Below are 24,378 nucleotides of genomic sequence, written 5' to 3'. Positions count from 1 at the left end.
GTTTAGACCAGTTAGCAAAACGCTAGCTACATTGATTCGAAAGAATCGGCAATAAAGTAGATTACCTGAGAACACAGAAAGTAGCAGCAATTGTTCTCAAGAAATTTGCGAACAGGCAAAGAGCTACGGTTTCTGAGAATGAATTATTTTCTATCGTTTGCTTGCAATACAAGCCCCATTCATGGTACCTGCATTCGGAGGATTAGCCTAAAGCCAAATTAACATTTGAAAATTTAAGATAAGTCCATGAACAGCTTCTTGTAAACTGGCTATAAAGTAGATCTCATTGAGACTGGAAAACGAATAATCAAATTGGAAGTTCTGCATGGGTGCTGGTGGGTTTTCTCGTCGCTCAAGAGCTTTGGTCGTATTGGAGAACAGGTTTTGCTGTTCTCCAACTAGCATAAAACTAATTTCTAGAACACGGTCGCAAAGGTCATCGAAAGCTGGTACAGTTCTTTAGGGCAGGTGCGTACCGTACCGTTCAGAATGTAAGGTAAAGTATATATTATTACTAGCATGAATATTAAAGGCACAGACTCGTGACTTATCCGCGTTGACTGTTTCGAGCGCCACACGTGCGCAAGCTACCTACAATTCCAGTTTTCCACACAGGTTCAATGGCAATAAATCAATTCTATTTGCATGAACCTCGCTTCGAATTTGTAAAATCATCTCAGCAAATACTTATAGACGGCCCAGTTTATTTCCGGTTAACATTCATCCATTATTCTACAGAGCTTCAAGTAGTACTATCAAACTAGCTCCCTGTCATCTTGTATAATTGACGCCCTTTATGCTCTTCTGTGTCACCAGTTAGCGAGCGTCTCCGTCACGAAAGCACATCGCCGGGACGAACCATGCTTTTACGGTGTCGAGTTGGCTTAACGAAATCCCGCCATTCAACGCAACAACACCGTAAAACGCACAGCGTGCCCCCAGTAACGTCAGCACAACTAGCCAGACCTGCAACACACTATGCGTACCGGGTTCGGCAAATCCAGACGGCGGAGACGGGGGTGAAGGAAGCAGCAGCCGAAGTGAGCAGACGGTCTTTGGTCTTCTTTCAGCAAAAGCTTCGTTCCGTGACCGGACTTCGTCTGCCGGTCTTCATTTTTCGCTCGGCGAGGGTCTGAACAGCTGCATCGTAGCCCTCGTTCGTTGAAGACCAGGCAGCGCCGTAACGGCTGCAGCAGCAGTGGCGATAGCAATAGCAGGCGTAATCCCGTCGAAGTGGTAACAGCAGCAGCAGCGACGACGACGACGACCACGATTGCAGGCGCTGCGCTGGCCCCCAAAAACAGAGAAGCAGGCTGACGGGCCTTCAGTGAATCACACCAGCGCCGTTTGGTTCCGGATCGTAGTCGACACCGTTGTTGAACGTTGCTATTACTTGTAACTACTAATTGGCATTACGTTAGCCTATAGTCGTCGTTGCGTTGACCTGCTACCGCACTTGTTGAATCTGTTACTTGGTCAGACTGCTATTGTATGTGGAGCAGCTGGTGGCCGCTGCTGATCTAGATCATAATGTAGCCGATGTTGGTGATGGTAGAACGAACTTGCATGGCATTATTCCTGGCATTTCGATCAGCGGCGAATTAACGTCTGCGTTCGACGACCGCTGTATTACGTCCAACGGCATTCGTTGCTATTGTTATTACTATAGCGCAAAGAACTGCATCTGCTGGCAGTGCAGCACAATCTAATAGAAAAACTTTTTTATAGGCGCGGTTGTGCGCTTATTACAAGGTGTACATAACATCGGTTCACGTTAGTCGATGCGTGAGTAGATTATGTAGTCCTAAAGCGTTCGTCGTTGTGTACCGCCCTTGTGAATGTGTGTGTATGCGTGAAATGATTATGATAGTCAATCCTTATCGTTGCCGAGCGTATCTAAAAAGCAAAGGAGTACCTCTGGACCCGTTTAGTGAGGCCGCAACTTGCGACTACCATCAATATATGTGCTCAATGAGGTCGCTTAAGTCTCGCGAATTTCGTTAACTCTTAACGAAAAACACGGCTTAAAAAAGCGCTCCTGATCTGTAGTGTAAAGTGGCGATTGATGCTCTAAATAAGGAGCGACCGTCGCTGATCCCATAAGCAGTGGACTAGCAAAAACTCTGTAGTTTTTTCATCTTTCCCGCTGTATTTGAGCGTTGTATACGCCTGTACCTCGGACCGATTGCGCAGCCGGTGTATTAAGTGGCTGTCAGTGTATGTCTGTTTGTGTCCTTAAGTGTTTGTACCTTCACGAATATCTCTGTGTGTTTATCTAGGGGGTGAGGGGTGAACTTTGCGTGGCGTGAATGCAGGCTGCTGCGAAGTGTCGTACGCCGTTGTCATCGTTGTGTTGGGCCTTCCGCCAGCCTCGCCGTGCAGAAGTGGTGTCGTACCACCATGGCCGACGAGCTGGCCCTGAAGCTCGTCGTGGTCGGAAATGGGGCTGTCGGAAAGAGCTCCCTCATCCAGAGGTTCTGCCGAGGGGTGTTCTCGCAGAGCTACAAACAAACCATTGGTTAGTAGAAGTGTAATTTTCATTATCAAATTATTCAAACAGCAAACTTTTGATCTATTCGCGATCAAATATACATGTTAAAAAAACGTTCTTTAATTCATCACACTTGTTATGTAGTATATGTCGATGTGGGGGGGGGGTGGGGGTCGAACCAGCACCGCTATTTTTAAGCCGGTTACCTAAAACACTAATAACTGTAAAAATATTAATATTATATACTGTTAACAGCACTTGCAAAAAAAAATAACACATATGTAATGGCCCTCAGGTCGGCAAAAACCAGAAGCAGGAAACCACAGTTCCACTGAACGGCAAACGTAGACAGAAGGCTAAGGCATTAGTAAAATCGGGAAAAAAGACTAGAGTAAAAGCCTGTACCGTTGCCATAGAAAACACGAATGCTTAAAAGTAATAGCTGTCTGAGCTACTCCTCCGACGAGAAGTTCTTCATGGCTAAATAGCGTTTTTGGTACAATTAACGTAAACAGGTCGCTGTGTATGTTTACGTTGTTAAAAGTTGAGCGGTGCAACACAGAAACATACATAATTCTAGCGAGGAAGTCAAGCAGCATGTTTGGAACATCGTTTACCTATTCCAGACATAGCCATTTGAAGAGCATGAGTGCATTATTGAGCTTCATAGACATTTTAGATGAAGTAGAATAAGCAAAGTGGGTCCTCTGGATGGGCTAGATGAGTTTGAAGTGCACAAAAAGGTGCATCGGACATGTGACACGAAATACACCGATGGCCAAAAATCAATCCGGGTCTCGTAGTAGCTTATATCCAAAATACGGAGTATTTAATCTTTCGCAAGTGGAATTCACAGAACTTGAGTAGTTTCTGTGGTAAACCGCCATATCCATTATTAAGGTTCTGTAGATTCATTCATGGTGTTGTTGTTTTTACTTTTCTCTCTAAGAACTGGGTTTCCATGAATGGTCCTGGTTTCCCGTTGGAGCCTAATATCCGTATCAAGCTAAAATATACATAAGTTTAGTACAATCAATATTTGATCCGGGAGCCTTCAGATGGACACGAAAACCTACTCAAAGGGAACCAATAGAGAGCGATATGCTTGCTGAGTGGAAACGTGTCCTGTTAATAGTAACACGTGTTACGATAGTTTTCTCGCGTTCTGGTTGACTGTGGTATTTTTGTAGCATTTGCCCGCTTTGGTTCATCGGTTTTGGAGGAAGGTTTAATCCACATGTGTCCATCAGCCACTAATCAGCGGTACGGCAAAAAAAGAAAAAAGTTTTGTTACCCGACTTCGATTTGCTATTATCCTGTGATCATCCGTTAATTAAAAGGGCTTTCGACTCTTCTAGCTGACGAAAGGCCGATGCTAAATATCCAAAGTTGCCTCCTGTGATATCAAGCCAATGGCAGTGAAGGTTTTCTTCACAGGGTCGTAAGCGCTGAAACAGGAATACATAATTTTTCGTTTCCTCAATTTAGGGAAGGCTCAATTCGCCAGGAGAGCCGTCGTTCTGTGTGTATTTCGCGTGCACATTTGGCCAGTAGATAGATCGGTAGTATTACGGTAACGCCAGTTTTGTTTTACCCAGTTTTTTTTAACAATTCAAACGCGACGATAATAAGACGAGTAAAGGGAGATCATTTTTCTAGCCCGAAAAAAATCAGCGTTATCTACCGTCTGCTATTAGCAAAACTCTTGTGTGTATGCCTACATCATTTTTAACCGCGTACTTTATGCATTGATGATACACGTACACGAACAAATATAGTTTATCGCAAGAAGATGTGGGTAAACTGAGGATCGCGATTTGTCGATCGGAGGTTTAGTAAACACTCAGTCCATCAGCGGGCTTAAGCATGGTTTAGCACTGTTGCATTGTTAGTTTTATATATCAGCATACATACTACGAACGAGCCGCCGCCAACAATGCGATTCACCGACAGCCATAGAAACGCGTATAGACAGTAGATTCAAGGAGGCTCTGATTCTCATCAGAGAAGATAACAGTCGAATGAAATTAGTTAAGCTATCTTTGTAAATATCGAGTAATACAGATCAGGTCGCCATCGTACGAAAGTAAGCTTTCGGATATTGTTTATTAACAACGTTAACAAGAAATTTGTTTGGGAAAACATTTTCAATCCACCATTTATGTCGAAATGTAATTAGTGAAAGAAAAAAGAACACGGTATTTCTACGGCAGTATTTTGCGTGCGTTGAATGTAACTATCTCATTCTCGTAGCGTTTCGCAAAAGTCCAGCCTACCGTCTGCTAAGCATGGATACGTGTCAACGATGACATGGAATCTACTGTACATAGTAATATTCAATGATTCGCCGCGCCAGTCGAACTTGATTGAAGAACGTCGCATTTCAACGACGAGGCCTTCAATTGTTAGGTTTATCTGTTAGTTGTTAGGTAAGTTTATCTGTGGTTGCATTTTAGAAATGCTCAATACATTTCTATGGAATCGCTATTATCTTAATAATAACAATAATGGTAAGATTAACGAATGGCCTTAACAGAAACGGAGCTGGCATAAATATAGATGCGTGCTGGCCTCTAAAATAGGTCTGTGGGTTCCGCGTAGGTACGTTCGGCTTATAGTAATAATATCGACTGCTATGCAACTGATTCAGAATAGTCATAATTATTTAAGTTACCAGGCTCAGTACGCAGGCTCGGTACGCAGATGAGCTTTCGGAGGCCAAAAGTTCAACTCTGAATTTAAGAGTTTAAATCTACAACTATGTTATCGGTTAGACGTTATCTTGCTCGGCTCGAATTTTCTCGTTAACTAACTAGCACCGTATTGAACTATCAAAGCTATATACTTTACATATTTATTTAGGATCAATGACAGATGATTAATAATAGGTAAATAAATTCAATGAGTTAATTGATCGTGTAATGCATTACCCTAATCAAATCAATCGTCCAGTCCTAGTGGGACACCATGGGCAAGAACAGCCCGCCTTAATGAATTGTGAAGTGATTCCCACGTTTTTGCGCGTTATCAATGTATCAACAGCCGCCAATTGACACAAAAAACCGAGGACCGAACGCCGTCGTTTATCTCAATGTCATTGTTAAGGTGTTGCCCGTTGTCCGGTTGCGTATCGATTTTACTAAAATAAAAAATCGTAAAAAAACACTACGGGGCGGGAAGATGAGGCACAAGAAACGCACGCGTTTAGCCAGATGCAAATACGCAGATGCTACGGCACAGTGCGGCACAAGCACTGCTGGACGATACAGCTGAAGCAAAGTGGCATAAAGCGGTCTTTTTACGGTTGTTTTTTTTTTAGCGGCTTTAAGCGCTGTTTTAGGCTACGGTAAGTGACTGTTCTGTGCGAGCTGAAGAAAAGGCAGAACGCTATTTATATAAACGCCAGTTTACAAGTGTTCCGCAACCCAAGGTAGAATGGGGTTAACACTGATTGCAGCTGCTATTTTAAGTAGATGAACAAAACTTAGATTCTCATCGGTCCTTCTGCAAATGCGATTTAGCCAAAGCGAGCAATATAATATATAACTTAACTTACATATGCGACGAGAGTCGGGGCTATACTAAACCGTAATACGTGATGGTAGCTCTAGACGCATCTTCACGAATAACGATAAGGATCTTCTATCACTGAGTAAGTGTGTCGACTACAGTACGTAAGCCTGTATGCATTACACGTAGATGACGGCGAAGATATAGATCATTGATCGAAGTCATTTGAAAGCAAGACATTGTGCGTCCTTTGTAGTTGGTTACGCCTAAACAATTTGGTGACCGGTTTTTGCTGACGTGCTAAAACGGGAATATAATTTAAAGGCAACATACTCTCGAATTATAATAGAACGGCCGGACGATCTAGATTGGACAGTGGTCAAAATAGAGACACTTATAAATTATTCGGTTCCTATTCGATTCCCTGACCTTTTCTGACTGAAGAAGAACTGTGGTTCGTACGTGGCAGGCTATTTACAGTTCCGAAATGAAACCAATGATGGGTTGTCCTAACTCAAACTTAGATTTTATCTGTGCAGCTTGTGGAAGCTAGGGAAGTTCTATTTTTGATACGCCATTCGGATCAGCCGTGCGACCCATGTGTGAGATTGATGATAGCGGACTGAGTCATTATTAGTAACTCCACGTATACGATATCCACTAATTACATTATTAGACTAGGGGTTTGTCTATAAATTATATAAATTAACTGAAGATTTTCTGCTCCTTTTATGATCAATATCAGAAATGTCTTTGATAAACATAATTTATCTATATTTATTAGTAAAGCATCTAATCAAATTGTCTATGTATATGAGGTCAGCATTACGGCATCATAATTTTAAATGCATTATCACGAAATGATTTGTGGTACGGTTTTTCAAGTAGATATCACAAATTGTGGATGATCGGATATAAAGGCCAAAGTTCAATGATAGATGCGACTCTGTGTGTCTATCGACGTATTCTTTGAATACCTCGTATCAATCGAGTTTCGGTTTGGCCGTTAATTATTACTCATAAGGAAGTTATCTATCGTGTTTATGTTGTGTTTAGCAGATAGTTACGAGTCATAAACTATTGACTTTCTATTTTAGCCACTACTTTGTTGAGGCCCATGGCAGGTCAGTTACGGTTGAGCTTCTGAGATTAGAACTCGTAAGTTGAGATAGTAAAGTTGAGTGCGCCAAATAGAGTTATGTGCGAACCTGACAGCTCGAGACAAACATTTTATTATATATATATAGCTTTAGAATATTGAATTATCTAAGCATGCAAGTAATTTACAAGTAAAAATCGTGATTTAGTAAGATCTATACAATTTATGTGAGGAGGTAATTTTAATGTTTACTCGTTTGAAGCTCAACATGGCTATACAACATTTTCGACTCTTGTCTTTATAATGTTGCTTTAAAAACGTACGTCGTCGTATAATAAAAATCATTCGAGTTATCCTATTTTGGCGGCGTTCTACCATGGTACATCCGTAACTTTTGCTCGACGCTGCGTCTTGATGCCTGTAAGCAACAAAATACGTTGCTTGATGGTGACCTACCTTTTCGTATATATAATATATGTTCGATATAACCTTAATCAATACTCACTGTGCAACAAATGTTTACTAGTGGACACTATAGATAGGATGCAGCGGTTACGATATAGGCCAATGAAAGCATTAGGATAACGCGCCGATGTAGGTCCCCAGATGTCCTTTTTGAGCGTTCGTTGAACGTTTTAAAGCTGCATAGCGAAAGTTTAATGAATGAACGCCGTACGGTACGTGAAATGTGAGCTGCAAGATTACTCTAATTTCTAAAAATAGACTGATAGAGTTGAGCTTCAGTAAAGGCTGAATCAGTTTTGTAACGCGTGCAGCATACGTATATATAATACACCCATAACGCCTCTTGATGACAGTTGTATATTTATATATGTTGTTGGATTGATTTCAAAGACGGCTATATGAGGGGACAAAAAACAGTATCTATGGTCAGATTTCCTAGGTACAGAGAAGGTATCGTTGAATTGACCCAGACTGAATCTAGAATCAGAGCTATTAAACTAGGCGAAAGTCAGCCGGCTGGCCAGTATTGGAAAGCGTGTCTATTAGACGCAAACGATTCGGTAGCGCGAACCGCTCAATTAAAACTGCTATTTAGACAAGGACGAGCAAGACCGCATGACAAAGATGAAAACAAATGAGCAAGAGAGAGAGAGAGAGAGAGGGAAAGAAGCGAGAGGGTAGTAATTTTTAAACGTTGACTGTGAATCGCATGCAGTCGATCGTCGACGCTGGCAGGTAACACCCTTTTTCGGTCCCGGTGTAAAAAATTAATGTACATGTACATGAATAATTACAGTGCTAGTACTGCTACTAGGAGAGGCTAATAATGGTAACATTTCATCATCGGGTATTTGGTTGAGATGGGGTGGCGGTTAATGGATCGATTTCAACAGCAGGACGAGTGGACAGACTGCTAATGATCGTCTCCCCCCTAAAGGTGTGGGCGTTGGCTATCGCCGACGGTGGTCGTGACGTCGGTTCTGATACCTCATCGACAAAGCTTTTCTACTCGATAGATTCACGGATTTCTCCTAATCCGTGAATAGTCGAGGCTCCACTTCTATTGTTATAATTAATTACGATGACTGAGATATCAATACATATATCGTATCACTTACCCTATCCTAAAAAATGTTGGCCGAATCAAGAGGGACAAACGGTTTTATCTATCTCACAGGAAAGCCCTACAGCAGGCTTACACTGTGAGCTCGAAATACATTACTGTTAGGAAGATGCAGATCGTCTGACTGATAACTTTTTTAAAACCAATTATGCGTATGATTATCTAATAACAATGATTCAAAGTTGAGGTACCTGTAACAAGTTTATTCTCTAAAGGATGTTTACCCAGAATGTTAATATAGATGCTCATGCCACATTATATATATATATATAATCTATTACAGTAGTCTTTAGCGTGAGGCATGTTATAAGTAATATCAATATTATATTGAATCGAAGTATTTATATAGCGACTGGAGTGCAAGGACTTCCATTTCTTTACAGGGAAAAATTTCTTTTTTTTGCAACCGCTAAATAATTAAGTCACTAACTGATTTTCGCATAGGCAGACTGAAAGTGAATCTCCAATTCCTTTCAATCACTATAGTGATTAAAGCGAGCAGTTCCAGTCTGGTCTAATTTTGTTTCGATGAGTTACTCGTGACGCTGTCTCTTCGATCGCGAGAAACCGCAGGAATAACTAAGATAAAAATTGTCGAAAATGAGGAGGTAATAGGAAGGAGAGCGGGATTGTAGCTTTTTCGAAGGTGCTAACGTAGCTAAGAGAATCGCCGAGCCCTTTACCAGAACGCAGGAATTCAACAAGGGTTTGCAACGCTTATAACTAATCGGATGACAATGGCCATAGTAAATATGACTGAGTGAAACTTTTATCGATTGTTATCCTCGAAGTTCGGACACGGTATCTAATTTTTACTGGAACTGTTTTATATGTTCTGGCGCTATTGATTATCATAGACAGAGATGGTGCTTATTCAGACGCATTGTTGTGCTATGTAACGAAAATAGTATTTGAGCGTCCATATAAGTTACCATCACCATCGTAGAAGGAAGAAGTGGCACCTCTTCTTATCATTGCGATGGCTTACCTGTTATTGCTTACACCGTAAAGGCCATACGAGGAACAAATGCACAGTGTGGTCTCACGTAACAGAACCGCTCTACGGTATCGGCATTCGAGCGATACCGAAGTTATAGACAGATTACGTACTGGTCCGCCTTCACTGATGATATATCCTCTATTCTTGTTTTAATAAAAGGCTTTTTCATTCATTATCAAATCGCTTTATCGATGTTTACCAGTACAAGAGGCTATTCCCCAATTAGATCGTCAGTGATATGCGAAATGACCAAAGTACCTGTCATCTTTGAACTGCTTTTCATATTTAACTTTTTTTTTTTAGTTAGTGGAACCGTTTCTGAACAAAGAGCATAACTATTCAGAAAATGTATGTATTTAGATGGACGCCAATGACGCTGGAGCCTAAGAAAACTTTAAGTCGCAAATATGGCCGTGCACTGATAGGACAGGTCGTCGTAGACATGAATATTCTATAGAAGCGAAGTAGTCGAAACTCGTCGGTCATAATGAGTGCCAAAGCCGACAAAGGGGTTTGAGGCCGGGATCGAAACGAGTCTTGGGTTTGTGTTTGAATCACTTTTGCTCACTTTTATGCTTGAAAAAAATCTAAAAAAGGTTAATCGCTCAATTCATTTGATTTATGAGTAATTGTTTAGGACGAGATACTTTTTAATATGAAGGAGGGCGATAGTTTTTAGTATTTCATGTTCTTACAAAATTTGTTACATGGTTCTCGAGAGGGTCGACAACACAACAGTCGAGAGCGTGTCTCGATCGAAAACAAATAATGTAAAATACCGCCAGGAAATCAGGGTTTCAATGCGGTATTCTTCGATCTCAAGTTGATTTCCTCATGTAGTGCGATCATCAACGTGGGTTCAAGTTCCCTAGTATCGGTGATTGCCTGCTAAGGTTCCGATTGTCTCACAGAAGAAAATCGTCTCCTCTCGAATCGATAATCTCGATGCACTAGAGCTGTCATCTAACACGCCAAACAATGGTTAATAAAGATAACTGGAGAGCCTAACTCGCGCGTGTCCGATCGGCGCCATCATCGGCGATTGTGCAACACAACAACGTTCTAGTCGAAGACCAAAGTGGACCACTCAGATACGACAGGCTTCATTACTGGCTATTTTTGATGTCAAACGAATGATTTATTGTTCCCTGTTCTGTACTTATTTTCCCCCATTTTATTTGTTATCTATCTTTTACTTCTCGTCAAATGTGTTATTTTTTAATCAATGGCAGTGTTTATCTCTGACAGAGAGAAACGGCTGCATATTGTATATCATAATGGATGTGATGACAACAGAAGACATTTCGTTATGTGATTCCGTATTTACTGCAAGCCGTCATGGGTGCGCACGAAAGTTGGCCGAAAAACAAAGCTAATACTTCTCGAAGCCTTTATTTAACTATAGGCAGATTGGTTTATGGAAGATCATCATGTTAGGTCATATACAATACGAATATGGCCATTTTGCGTAGCATAAGCATAGTCTTGCCGTTCTAGACGTTCGGTTAACCGCTGCCAGTTTCAAAATGAGACAAAAAGGCTATTTTAGTTCGTATGGGACTGACCAGCACTGTTAAATTCTATCCATTTAGCATCAATGCATATTGAAAAAAACATCGACCATTATGTTCAATTGCAAAGACATATCTCCATAGATCGATTTGGTACAAACATCCATGAACTGCCCTATATTTGATGCAGCTTCATAGTTGCTATTTCAGATGTCTTTTATTGTTTATTATTATATATCCCTCCGTTGAGTTGCATTTTTTCTCTCTCCACTTCGAAAAAATCGATATTATTTGGCTAAAAGCGAATAATATTGTTACAACATGAGTTCAGCAGCCGACAAGGAAGAAGAACAGGCGAAACCATCGACGAAATCGAACAGAAAAGCGGATGAAAATGAAACACAAAAATAAAAAAGCTAACATTCCGTAAGTGAGCGCCGAACCTCTGTCGCGTTTGCCATTTCTACTATTGCCAACGATAAATCGACGTGACGTTTGCAGTCAAACATTACGGCGGGCCGTTCTTTGCCGCTTCGGAAGCAAGCACACTGATCGAAAAAAAACGAGAGAGCGACTCGCGGGCCAATTTGAAATCATTGAACAGTAATGACATGCCGCTTTTTTTGTGGAGATGAATTTCCGCTACCCGATTCGCCCCGTTAAACGGACTGAAAGATAGCTCCACCAAGGTATAGGCAACGAAGCAAACGTATCCGTGCTGCTGCTGCTGCTGTCGTAGTGGTTTTATTATAGTGACCTCGAACAGAGAGTGACATATTTCTACTGTTTAAGTGAATTAGTTCGATTAACTTACTAAGCCCATCGCCCAGAATCGTTCCCATCTATGATACATCTTCTGTAAATGACTGTTGCGGAAACAGCTCAGTGACCGTTTTAGTTCGAAAGTTTGTTCCGATGGACTACTCCGCTACTGAGGCCTAGCTTCCCCTTCGCTATTGCGGTCAGGATCGTAGAAAGTGCTAAATGTTATGGGCTACCTATTTTTTGGCTCTGTGTAAAAAATCAGCTATAAAATACTTATCTAACTCAAACAGTACAGACTTAATTAGCCATATTTACTTGTCGGCAATCACAGAAGAGACGATATAAGCCAAGAGAGTCGTCAGCAAAACCCTACCGCGTTTTAATGCGTTTCGTATCATCCCTGTTTTAATTATTACAGTTGTTATCTGTCAGGAAATCTACCCATTGACGCTACAGACAGTGCAACATAGGTTGATGAATTCAGCGTTATTTTCAGTCATCGGTCGGCCGAATTTTCGCTCAGATTTCATTCCCGGTTTTCTATTTTGGCGTTTCTCTTCCTCGTCCATTTTGCAATCGAGTCGACCATTTTTGTACTTCGATAGGCGGCGGTCTACGGCGCTTCAATCGGTTAGTCCCACCACATTGACCGCACAGATACACAGGTCAGCTGGTCTTGGCTGATCGATCGACCAACCGCACTTGAGTGTCGTACGTCGAGGTTCAGTCTTTCTTCGCCTACTTGGACCACGATGGGTCGCTTAGCTGAACTGAAATCGGCGCAGGTTCCGTACACTCAGCTTAACGTCAGCTTCTCAAGTCCCATCATCTCGATGGGCGAACGGACGCCGGTATTCGCGATCTCAATCAATATGCAGGCTTTATTACAATATTTGTATAGCTATGCTTCAGTTACTGTCGAGTCCAGGATTGCTATGAATATCCACGCGATGAGTTGTGACAGATGCAGTATTAGGAAAGAACCGGCCATGCGTGTTACGTCAGGCCACGCTAAAAAGGACCACTTCTATAGGCAAATAGTAGCTCAACGTCAATTTAGATAATAGATTGAACAATCGAATAAAATCTATTGGTGCCCTTTAAAACAGGAACAGCTGTGCCACTAGATGTAATATAGCTATCAGATGAGTATAGTTTATACAATGTGGTCGTTAACGCTGGGAGATAGCTCGAACCGTTGACAGGTCAACGGTCCTAGCATAGTTTGTATCGACCGTAAGTATTGTTTCATGCAGCTATGTGCCATACATTAAGTAAATGTCTTCTCGAGGTCGAAGCTGATCTCCAGAAAGCGCGCTAGAAGATCGGAATAGGCCTTATTATTATTATTAGTGGTATTATTATCGGCCATACACAATACTAGATAATACGCATGATGAAACAGAATGGTGACTTCGACTGAGTTCTCCTAAAAAAGTGGTTTTTCATTGTGATAGCTATTTCAAGAACGAGCATGCTCAGCTTATGTTCAATCATGGATAAAGTTCTACCACTGCGGATATAATGTGCCATTTGTTCAAGTGCCCAGTTTGTGCTAGCCATGCTCACGTCAGGTACGGGCTCAAACTGGGTACGAACATCCGGGTGGCCCTTTGTCGTAAATATCACCTTTGGATCAAGCTATATTAGCTACCAGATGGCCATGTTTTCAATGAACGTTACTAGAAATCTATGAGACATTGGTGGGTCATTTGACATATGACTAAAAACGGAAGTGTTTTAATCGTCACGATATTTTCTGTTCAGGATCAGTTAGTTCAGGGTACAGCTACGTTTTATTTCTGAAAACAGAAAGTCCCCTAGATATGCCGTAAGTATAGTATTTAGCAACAGACATCTCACATGCTAAAAGCTAGCCGCTTCGTCGAACTGCGGCAAGTTCGTTCAACTTTCTACAGTTTTCCAAGCTGAAAGTATTGCTTAAACTGATGCTTGTGCGTGTTTAGCTGCGCAACACTCTGAGGGAGAACATTTCCATCGCCTAGATATCTTCGCCTTTAACTGTCTGGGCTTTGTTGACTCGCGGGATGCTGCGTGTGAAGGCGCAGAATTTAAGTGGCTACATTTTGGCAGGCAGAAAATCGACGGGGTGTCGGAACGTGAGAACGGCCAACTGCCGTATGAACTAAACTCACCAAAGTTCTAAATAAAAGCAACAACTGTGTCTTTTCTTAGGAGGCGACACGCGTCAGACAATGACCACTTCATAAACGACCAGGGGTCCAACAGGATAGAAGCTGCTTCTATAAATGTTTCCGATTTTATATTGTTGTTCTCAGCTCTGTCTTTCTAATGTCAGGAAGGTTTAATTAGGAACAGACGGACTTCGGGTAAAAATATTCGCGAAAGTTTCTTTGTTTTCTTTGTATTTTTACCGAAATATGTTTGCTCGTATCACAGATGTACGCCATTATTTATAAGCTCTTTACTATATTTTACCGGCAAATTCACCTAAAGGTTTCGTGCGGGAGGCCGATTCCCGTCTATTCAACGTAACAGTCGTGGCGAGAGCAACAGCAGCAGCAACAAACATTAGCTAAAAATAATGGCGCCCTATTCATGTATACAGGCGTCTGCTTTAAAGACGGAACTCATGCGAAGAGGGTTCGTTGAAGCGTCGAAAAAAGAGAAAACGTTATTATAGAATGATGCTTACTAACTATATTTTAGTATTTTTTTCCTTAAATAACATTAAGTTTAATAAAAACATTGTTCTGTACAGACGGTTCATGGGTCTGTTTCAGTCTGTATCTGATAAGGTATCCATTATTGCCGTCTCATTCGACGCCGTGGTTACAAATACTGATAAAGGATTTCTTTCAAGATTAATAGATGATTCCATATCGCCGAAAACTACCTTCTGAATCGATAACTCGTGCATTTTTTTTTTGTAATTCTTTTCCTATAGTATTTTTATTTAGCAGGTTGCCTTCCCCGCTCGAGAAAAGCAGCTACTAACTATTCTATCAATCAGAAGCATCCCCCAATGTACCGATATGTTTCGTACGATTGTGCCTACGTACCCGGTTCGCCGCTGTCACAGTGGCCAAGAGACGCTTACGAAAAGGAAGAAGTGCGGCTTTCCTTACTTCGTTTTTCGTTGCCATCTGGCCACACTGTTCTGCACGAATAAATTGAGAGAGTAGGATGCTTGCTTCTTCATTGCCGGATGTCTTCGGCGCCTTCGAATCACCTGACCTGGGAGACTTTAAAGGCGGCACATAAGCACAGCTATTGGAGGCGATGCCAATTAGATCTTGTACAGTTTTGTTGTTGTTGTTGTTGTTGTTGCCATAGCATATTTTCAAGACCTTTTTCTTTAAATTTGGATTTCTTTTTGCAACAGTTCTGTTTCTGTTTTTTTTTTTCTTCTTTTTATTTGATGTCCTACCTACAATGTCCGCTTTCAGTAGCTGTTTGACTTTCGTCAGCGTTCGTCGCTTTATAGAACCGTAAGGTGTCGTGATGGCTGACGCCGGCGGCAGTAGCGGCAACGAAAATCTGCCACTGACCAATCAAAGGGGCCTTGGCTGACAATTTCAGTCAAACGTTGGCGGCGATCGCCCGACGAAGGTGCCCCGTGGGTGGCTCCACGGCTTTAGCACGACTCCAATATGGCCCGAGGCAAAGCAGTCGTGTTAACGATGTACCGTCTCTATAGATCGCCTGAAAACTCGCTCGCAATCCGTGTTCCGTCGCCGGCTTTTTCAACTCGAGCTGTCTGACCGTCCATTTGTGGCAGCTAACACGTAAGGTATAAATAGTAGTGATGCTTAAAATGGCCGTAATATCAGTCGTCGATGTTGAGGCGGAGGTAGAAGTAAAGGGTCGGAGCAGGGCGCGAGCATCGCTGTAAACCTCTTACACGACGGTGATAATCATCGTGATGGCGATGGTAATGATAATAGTATCGCATAGGAAAAAAGCTGCTGTTATTTAGGGCTTGTTGCTGCTTGAAACAAAGGGTATTTACGCTAGGTTTTTAACCCAAATCGTCTCACTTCGTGTCTTTCAGTTCAGGTTGGCAGATACGCTACCATTGCAACATCATATTTTCGCGAATCTATCTGTCAATCATTGTCCTTCCTGAATTAATCGGGTTGAGTTTCGTTCGGTTTTTAGGTGTGGATTTTTTAGAGCGAGTTCTCGAGATCGGGAGCGGACGTTCGATTCGTCTAATGGTTTGGGATACAGCCGGTCAGGAGGAATTTGACGCACTGACGAGAGCCTATTACCGGGGCGCGCATGGTGCCATCCTTGCATTCAGTTCTAGCGATCTCGACTCGTTCGAAGCGGTCGATTCTTGGCGGAGCAAGGTTTGTACTGACGTGCCATTGTATCTATAATAGCATATAATAGTATGGTGAAGTTCACAATGATACTTTCTGCCCCTATAACTGTTTCATATTAGTATACGTTCAGGACAGAATTTCTCAAGGGAAACATATTGCCTATAGTAATAATGGTTACTTTAAATGCTCTAAAAACTGTCGCGTTTTAACAGGAACCCATAACGTTTGGCTAGTGGCCTTTTGATCCGAAGCCAGCATTCAGGTGGCCAATGACGCGCCATGTAAATGAGCCCAGTTGCTATTAATTTAACAGGATTTCGCGACTGACCCTTAACTGGTACCAATAGGACAAACGAATTGTTCAAGTAGACGCTTTTATGGTGAACCCTTGGCTAGGAACTCCATTATAACACTATAATAATAATAGGACCGCTTAGAAAAGGCTCTTATTTTTCTAGTTAAAAATAGCGAATTGTTTGCAATTAATCTATAGTGTAATGATTTAACTTCCTTTTACGCTTATCGTTCTTTTGCTTCGACTGCTATTATTAGTAACTTATCTGTGAGTTGTAAAAAGAAACTAATTAAATGGTAAAAACTATCTAATACTTCGAATTCAAACGCCGCATTCAGTCGCGTTAATGTTACATCTAACAAATAGTAATAAATAATGGGTGTGTCATGATGAACACAGTTACTTTGCCTCCGTTTGAACTGAAGGGTTTGCTTAATACCTAACAGGAGCAAGTTTAAGACCGATCTCAATTCAACGACTGTATGAAGACCATTCATTCGTTGACACGTGACCATTTACTCAGGGTTTAGTAACCATAAAAAAAAATAGCACATGATTTAATGTCGTTTTCGGGGCGAAAAAAGAGAAACAGTTACGCTATGCCATTTTGTCGTTGGCCCACTCCGATGCCAATGACAGGCCTTTCTTTTACTCAGTCGATATCTGGTCAAGGCCTTTCTCCGCCAGAGCAAATTTCCCGTTGGCCGTTATATCTAAGATTATCGGCGACCCAGTACACGCTCTGTCCGCGTGAGTCTGCACAGAATATCCCGAAGCAGCAAAAAGGTATTTCGAACGACCTATTAGCGACAGTGCGCGATGGTCGGCGACGATGCCGTTGTGATCACGCGTAATCACTCGTACAAAGTCCTACAGTCAATGCAGGCCGCTGGACCTTGTCAATTAACGATACCCAGATGTGTTCGCGTTTGTATTATGTATAATAGTTTAAGGCTATATCTATATGTGAACGTATTTTTGTGGATTCGACAGAAGTATCGTATGCTCATAATGATTTGGGAGGCTGAATGCGCGAAAGCTTACCACCGATCTGAAGGAGCCAATGGCTAACAGCAGACAAAACGATTGACGAATCAGCTATAGCGTCCCACAGGGTTCGGATGATTGCGTCGGACATGACACATGATGTAAGCTCAAAGCTACTATATTTCTGTGATGCAATGATCTACGGACGCGGCAGTTGAACTCAGCACACACCTGGGATAGCATAGCTTAGCCAGATACTAGTAGATATATATATATATATATATATATAAATTTATTAAAGAAATCCTAGCTCGCTGATGCCCTCTGGTGTCGTGTTGTGGAAGCTTTGTGTCGAACACCTATATTTACCTACTGTAGTAGCTGTTTGTTCTTGACACTGCTCAATTTTTTTATGCAACTGTAGATGTAACTGTTATTCAAGATCTTCAATTATACGAACCCAGTTAATCGTGCTAATAGCAACAAGATGAAAACAATCCTAAGGATGAAAATATATCAACAGTAGCAGCAACAGCTCCGACCGCTCTAGTTGACAGTCGTCGATGACTGAACTAAAAAAAGACGATTATTTAGGGCTGATTTTACCATTTGGTATAAAAACAAGTAAGTTCTTACGTTTCTAGACAATGAAAGGCTGTAATATAACAAAAACTGCGGATCTAGATTCGCCGACTAAGTGGATCTTGACCATCGTTCTTCTATTTAACATTATATATAACATGCAAATCTTGGGTTTATACGGTTGAATAAGCATATCAATGAAAAATAGAAAGCGGCATAACGATAATATGATCGTAAAAGCCAGCCATCGAGAATGCATTTGATAAAACTCGATTTGATACAACTTATAGAAAAGTACATTGTCATGTAGCGTGACGGGGCACTAAAAATGAAAAACACAATCATAGTCATAGCTATGCGGATAAGCTAGGTTTCACGGGGAGGATCAGGTCCGTTGTAGAACGGTCTAGACAGATAAAAAAAGAGAACGAAAATTAAGTCCCATTTGTCCTAATCACGTTAGGATACCCAATGAGAACTTTGCAGTTCTTCATGGCAGCATTTATTCATGTGCATCTAACTTAATAGTTTCGATCGTAGCCTTTAGTAAACCCCTTCACCCTTCATTAGACATCCTTCATGCTTCTTTCATACAATAGCCGTTTTGTGCTACAATGAATGAATGTGCGACAATTAATCCAATACATTGAAGAGCATGGCGAGGCAGTGTAATATAAAATGGAATTATAAAAAAAGTTTATATATAAACAAAAATATATACACGAAATACTACCGTCAAAGATTTTCCAAGGGGCTTACTTTTATCAATGACCTGTACCTACGTGTACGTGTATGTATGCATAGTTATGCGAATTTCATGCCTCAATTATCTGTTGTCAATATTCGATCATTGTAAAGAAAAATGATTGAAAAAGCAAATCTCGCCTGTCGGCTTATTAAGAGGTCACTGTTCCAGTTTAAGCCTTGCCATGTACACAGCACTCTATTTAGAGTGTACATTTCGGTCGTTTTTGTGCGCGCTGATATTGTAGGTGGAGGCCGAGTGTGGATCTCTACCAATGGTTTTGGTGCAAAATAAAATGGATCTGGCAGATCAGGCGACGGTCACCCCAGAGATGGCCGAATGTGCAGCAAGAAGACATCGTCTTAGGCTTTATAGGACATCTGCTAAACAAGATTTTAACGTTGACGAAGCTTTCAGGTAGGCTCACACTCATGCCTTCTACCCAGCATGACCCGTTTATGCCATTTAGAGTTAAAGGAAGGTGTAGAGAATCCGTTAGCTCAATAGTAATCAGCATTTTCACTATCAACCAGCCAGAGATTAAGCCGGTACGTTTGCTATACAATCGTCTATACACATTCAAATTAGTGAAAAGTAAAATGTTGTATTTTACTTAAACCGAATCCATTGACTACATCGAGTATGTGTAACTCGCATAGACTGTTCAACATAACTCCAGCGTTCATATACGACTAGTATACAGTCTACACCGTGCTTCTCATGGATTGTTCGATAACCCGTCTGTACGATTTGAAATTGTTGACACCGGCCATTTTGTGTCTCTTCTTTTTTTTTTCCAGGTATCTAGCAGAGAAGTGTATGGAAGCGCTCACGCGCGAATTCAACGACAATCTTCATAAACAAGCATCGCTCTCTCAGAGCAACAACAACAACAACAACAACAACAACAATAACACTACGTTCAGCCTTAAACTCGACAGGAAACCACGTACTTTACGCTCGAGGTGTATACGATTTCTACCCACGTAGCGAGAGAATGGGACGGACGGCCTCAGATTCCTTCAAACACAGCTCGAAAGAATAACCGGATGTGTGAAGAAGGAGATAGGTTTTAAGAGGAAATACTATATGAGGACGTACGGGTTTAGCCATAATTCGACCGATTATACGTATTGAACAAGATGATCACTGTTGCAGGTTGACTACATAGTTAACGCTTGGGGCCTTAGAAATAACAAAAAAAAAAGAATGTGTTAATTTCTATGTGAATAAACATTATAAGACTATTATTAATCATACTTTGGCGTAGATGTCTTTCGGTCTCCTGAAAAGTATCAATACATAGGCAGTAAAGAGGAATGGACGACTGTGGAGTGGTATAACTTTGTCTCATTGGCGAAATAGGATGAGAGACAAAAAATCCAGCTAAGATTGCTTTAAAACAGTTTTTCTTGCGACAAGATGATTTAATTGGATAGATTTGACAGACTTAAAAGGTTGTGACCTTTTGATTATATACATGTATGAAGTTATACACCGTAAATCAAACGAAAAATGGTGAAATCTGAAATGAAACTGAAAATGGTAAATATGATCCAGCTATTTGATGTGGCTTTGCTAAACAATGAACTATTCAGTCAAAGACACAATATTTTGAAATCAAAGAACTCAATGTTATTAGGTTTCGGGTGCGTGGCACTTCAGCGGAATCCCAACAGCGGCTTAAATTGTACCCCATTGACCTAGACTGAAACAACCGTGCTGACACAGCTGGGCGACTTTGTGTCGGGATTCTTAAAACTTCACGCAGATTCATTTGTTGCATAAACATTTATATTCTAAACAAAAACAGTGTCAACATTCGAAGGTATGGCCTACCGCTTCCATCCGTTGTATCAATATTAGATAAACACAAACAAAGTAAATTGATAGAGAACGTCCTTATCTGGGCGCCGGCGTGTAGCTTATGAATAGGACTATCTGACTGTAGTCAGTGTACAATTATGTAAAGCAATTTACTATAGGCCCTGATAACATGTGATTTATTTAGAATGCGTAAAAGAGAGTATCATTTGTCTATATTAAATACTGCCCAGCAGTTCAACACGACTGGGTGGGGTTGTTGTTGCTCTAGCCGAATGTCGATTACTACCATATATAAAACATATAAATGAAATAGCGCGGATAAAAATAGAACCTGATAATAATAAAAATGTGGTATTTAAACAGATTAGTAGAAATTTTTTGTTCGGTTATGTGTATAGATAGAGGTGGAACTGTCGAAGTTCTATTGGTGAAAATAGGAGATAATTGGCACAGTTAAAAATAATGTGCCCAACTTTTATTTGTAGACGTAATTTTCTCCTGAGATGCTTTTCAACTCAAACCGCTCACTGGAGAAATTTAACTAATTTGAAAATTTATTATCAAATATAAGGCGTTATCAAGTGTCACTATCGGTGTATATTAATGTGTGATTATCTATTTTTTTCAATTGGTTGAAAAAGATGCTAAGAGAACTCTTGCTTTTATTGCGTAGACTAAGGAAAATGCGAGGACGAGGGCCATCGAAACCGGAGCCGAGTTTCGTTTTAGTGGAGTAAATATGACCCTGAGGTAAGCGGACGAAGACATTCATCTTAGAAACTGGCTACGGTAGAAGTGAGCGTTCACCATAGAACACAGAAAGTGTCGGTTTGGCGGTCTGCAGGAAGTTATGAGCCGATTAGCTCCAGCGAAACTCTACGCGCTCGAAATTTGGTGGCAGCGTTGTGGGATAACTGAAATCGTACGCGGCCTTGTGGCCGAGCAGGGCAGCCTAATTTCAAGACGCTCGCAGTGCCAAAGCCGCGTCCAGGAAAGGTGAACCTTAAGAGTAGGGAACCAGCATTGGAGCATATTTTCGTTGAACTTATGCAGGACTTCTTGTTTCGATCGAATAGTTCGGGATGATTTTCCGCACAGATGATCGGGCTTATTGTTCGGCCAGTTCGAGTAATTGTAATCGTCGCGATACCTTCCTAAATAACGGCATAATTCAGGCACATTGATGTCATCAATGCACAGTAGCAGCAATAGTAAGTACATAGATAGGTAAAATTTTGCGTATCGTGTAATAAAATATACAAGGCTCTTCGAATCTCTGGTGTCCGAGAACGCACTTTTTTTCGGCCAGACGAATGAAGGCCAGATGGCCTTCATTTACCTAGGTCGGCCAGGCAACTCTTTGTAGTATGTTGGTTGCTCCGGAAGTGAAACACTGTACGAGCAATGCAGTGGTTAAGCGCTCTTAAGCCATATTCTCGCCAACTTTATGCAATAATAAGAATAGGCCGCTTCGGGGGCAGCCATTAGCCCCTACGACAAGCCGAAAGTGAACTGAATGACGAACCCCTGGAATTGCAACATACGAAGATATTATCAAAAATGCTTTTTGGGCGTTCCGACCAAAAACTGAACTACAAACCGTTTTGTGTATGTCTAGGGGACAAAATCGGGAGCCGTAGCTTGGCCGTTGTAAATTTCGCAGAGCTTCGGCGCCGTCGGGATGGACAAGGTCACCCGTTTTACATGGCGGCGAGTCGCAGGCTACCTCTGACATAATTACCTCGGTCACATTTAAGATGACTATCGGATATACACGGTGCAATAAGCTGGTATGGACGGCAATAGAAACTGTGGGGTGCCTGGTGATGGAAGGACAGAGTTTGCTTCAGAAGCTGCCGTCTCGGATAACGTTTTCGTTCAACACATCCCGAAGCGAGGACCGGAAAAAAAACCATTCGAAATATTCTTCGGCTGTTCGGCTTCGGCTATAGGGCCCTTCTTCCATAGAGCCATACGGCTGTCAGAACGCCTCAAGGCAGAATGCGGCGGAACTATGCCGGAACGAGCACCGATTGCCCCAGAACGGGTAACGACGCCTAAAGACGCGGTTCGAACGAATAAGGTGTGCCTCGCGGAAATTCAAAGACGGCATTAAGGTACTGGTGAAAATTGAGCCGGTAACAAGAGCTTGGACCCATGTAAACCATATTGACTATCATCAGTCGAACTGCGCCATGCAGCTATCGAGTTATAACGCCACATGGCCGGCAGCGGCTTGTTGCAAAACGTATCTCAGTATATACAACTGAACGTAAAGATACGTGCTGCGAATATTATATCATAACTTCTAGGTAAATGCACTTCAGACCTGCGTATGAAAGGCTGTTTGAACACGAGCAAGTCGCAGTTCGCTAGTAGCAGCTTTGTTATTTGCATCAATATATATTGTGTTGCAAACCAACATTATTCCTAATAGTTTGACAATCATTCATAAGCACACGGTCATACCGATTATACTATAGGATAACATACGAAGATAACTGAAAGAAACGTGTGTTGTTTTTTAGGTTACGCGCAGAATAAGCTGTTCGGTGACCATGTAATCTGGCACCCATGACGCACCTAATTTTAGTATCAATGACGCCGGGGTCCTTTTGATGGTGCAGTGGCGACGTGGGGGCCTAGTAGACTTGGGAAAATGAGATGACCTAGGCTCGAAACCACGTGTAGACACATTTAATTTCATGCTAGAAGCAACCACCCGTCCGAAGCAATGTTTAAGGGCAGCACGGAACCTGAAAATTAAAGTGTTTTGATGCTTGAATGGCTGGTGTGGAAATTGGCCGAGAATCGACCAAGGGGTCGAAAACGTTTGCTAATGGGTACAATATAGCTACTTTTAAGAACGGGAGCAGGGGCTCAACTTTTAAGCTGGAAGCCTTTGGTAGCTATTATTATTATGATTTGAGGAATACACAAATGATCTAAATCGATTCTGAACTGAGCGTTTTCGATTAAATAAGATCTAAATCCTAGATGATTCCACAAAGGCATCAACTGGCAATCAACTTACAACCCTTTCATGGCACTTACGGTAATGGTGCATAATAATACCCTTACATATAACAACCCTTCATTGAAACTGCTGCATTTATTAAATGTAGGATCGTATTTAAGCAACTAAATGTTTCAGGTTCGAAGGTCTGTACCGTCGTTGAGATCTTGTTTCGTAGCGTTAAGAACTGCATCTCCGCAACTTCCCTTTACCCGCAAAATTGTACCTCGACACCCGTGTGGCCCACTACACACACCAATGCCTAAAAATCGCAAAATGAGAATACTAGGCACGTCAAGTCCGGAAACTTATGTTGCGAAGTAGAACCTTGTGAGGTCTCACTTCTCTACATATATCAAAACGAGAAATTTAACGGATATAGTTCATCAACTGTATACGAAACATTTTAAATAATATGATCTCTACGAGAGTTCGATGTGAACTAATTGCTACGCAAATTCTCATACACTTTTTTGTACTTCATATTTTTTGGAAATGTAACGCCAATACCATAAATAACACTTCGACCCACTGAACAGAGAACTGAAGAATACATGGCGAACTTGAAGTTCGGTCTTTTCAAAGAGCCGATTTTGCCAACGTCGACAAGAACTTGAAATGTTTCGCAAACTGGAAAAGTTTTATATGA

At 41.4% G+C, this 24,378-nt stretch overlaps 1 protein-coding gene across 2 annotated transcripts; it reads left to right on the top strand.

Annotated features, from left to right (window-relative positions):
- The first annotated feature begins 715 nt into the window (after window positions 1–715).
- Window positions 716–21,077, top strand: Rab23 (RAS oncogene family member Rab23). Of its 2 annotated transcripts, none has more exons than XM_086969015.1 (5): window positions 716–1,395; window positions 2,280–2,518; window positions 16,108–16,301; window positions 19,134–19,303; window positions 19,687–21,077. In XM_086969015.1, the coding sequence occupies exons 2-5, from the start codon at window positions 2,401–2,403 to the stop codon at window positions 19,874–19,876; spliced, it is 672 nt and encodes a 223-aa protein (XP_086825141.1). In that variant the 5' UTR covers window positions 716–1,395; window positions 2,280–2,400; the 3' UTR covers window positions 19,877–21,077. The 2 variants fall into 2 exon arrangements, with proteins under 2 accessions (XP_086825141.1, XP_022692163.1); XM_022836428.2 differs by having other exon boundaries at window positions 716–1,785.
- The last annotated feature ends 3,301 nt before the right edge of the window (window positions 21,078–24,378 follow it).

Source organism: Varroa jacobsoni, unplaced genomic scaffold (assembly GCF_002532875.2).
Source record: "Varroa jacobsoni isolate VJ856 unplaced genomic scaffold, vjacob_1.0 scaffold_642, whole genome shotgun sequence".
NCBI lineage: Eukaryota > Metazoa > Arthropoda > Arachnida > Mesostigmata > Varroidae > Varroa > Varroa jacobsoni.
This window is presented reverse-complemented; position numbering and strand designations above follow the sequence as displayed.

What these genes read in the sequence shown, in the direction of transcription:
- Rab23 (XM_086969015.1), top strand. Translation starts at nt 2,401, where the DNA reads ATGGCCGACGAGCTGGCCCTGAAGCTCGTCGTGGTCGGAAATGGGGCT. An exon ending in GAGCTACAAACAAACCATTG is followed by an intron (nt 2,519 to 16,107) that starts GTTAGTAGAAGT and finishes TTCGGTTTTTAG; the next exon opens with GTGTGGATTTTTTAGAGCGA. An exon ending in AACGTTGACGAAGCTTTCAG is followed by an intron (nt 19,304 to 19,686) that starts GTAGGCTCACAC and finishes TTTTTTTTCCAG; the next exon opens with GTATCTAGCAGAGAAGTGTA.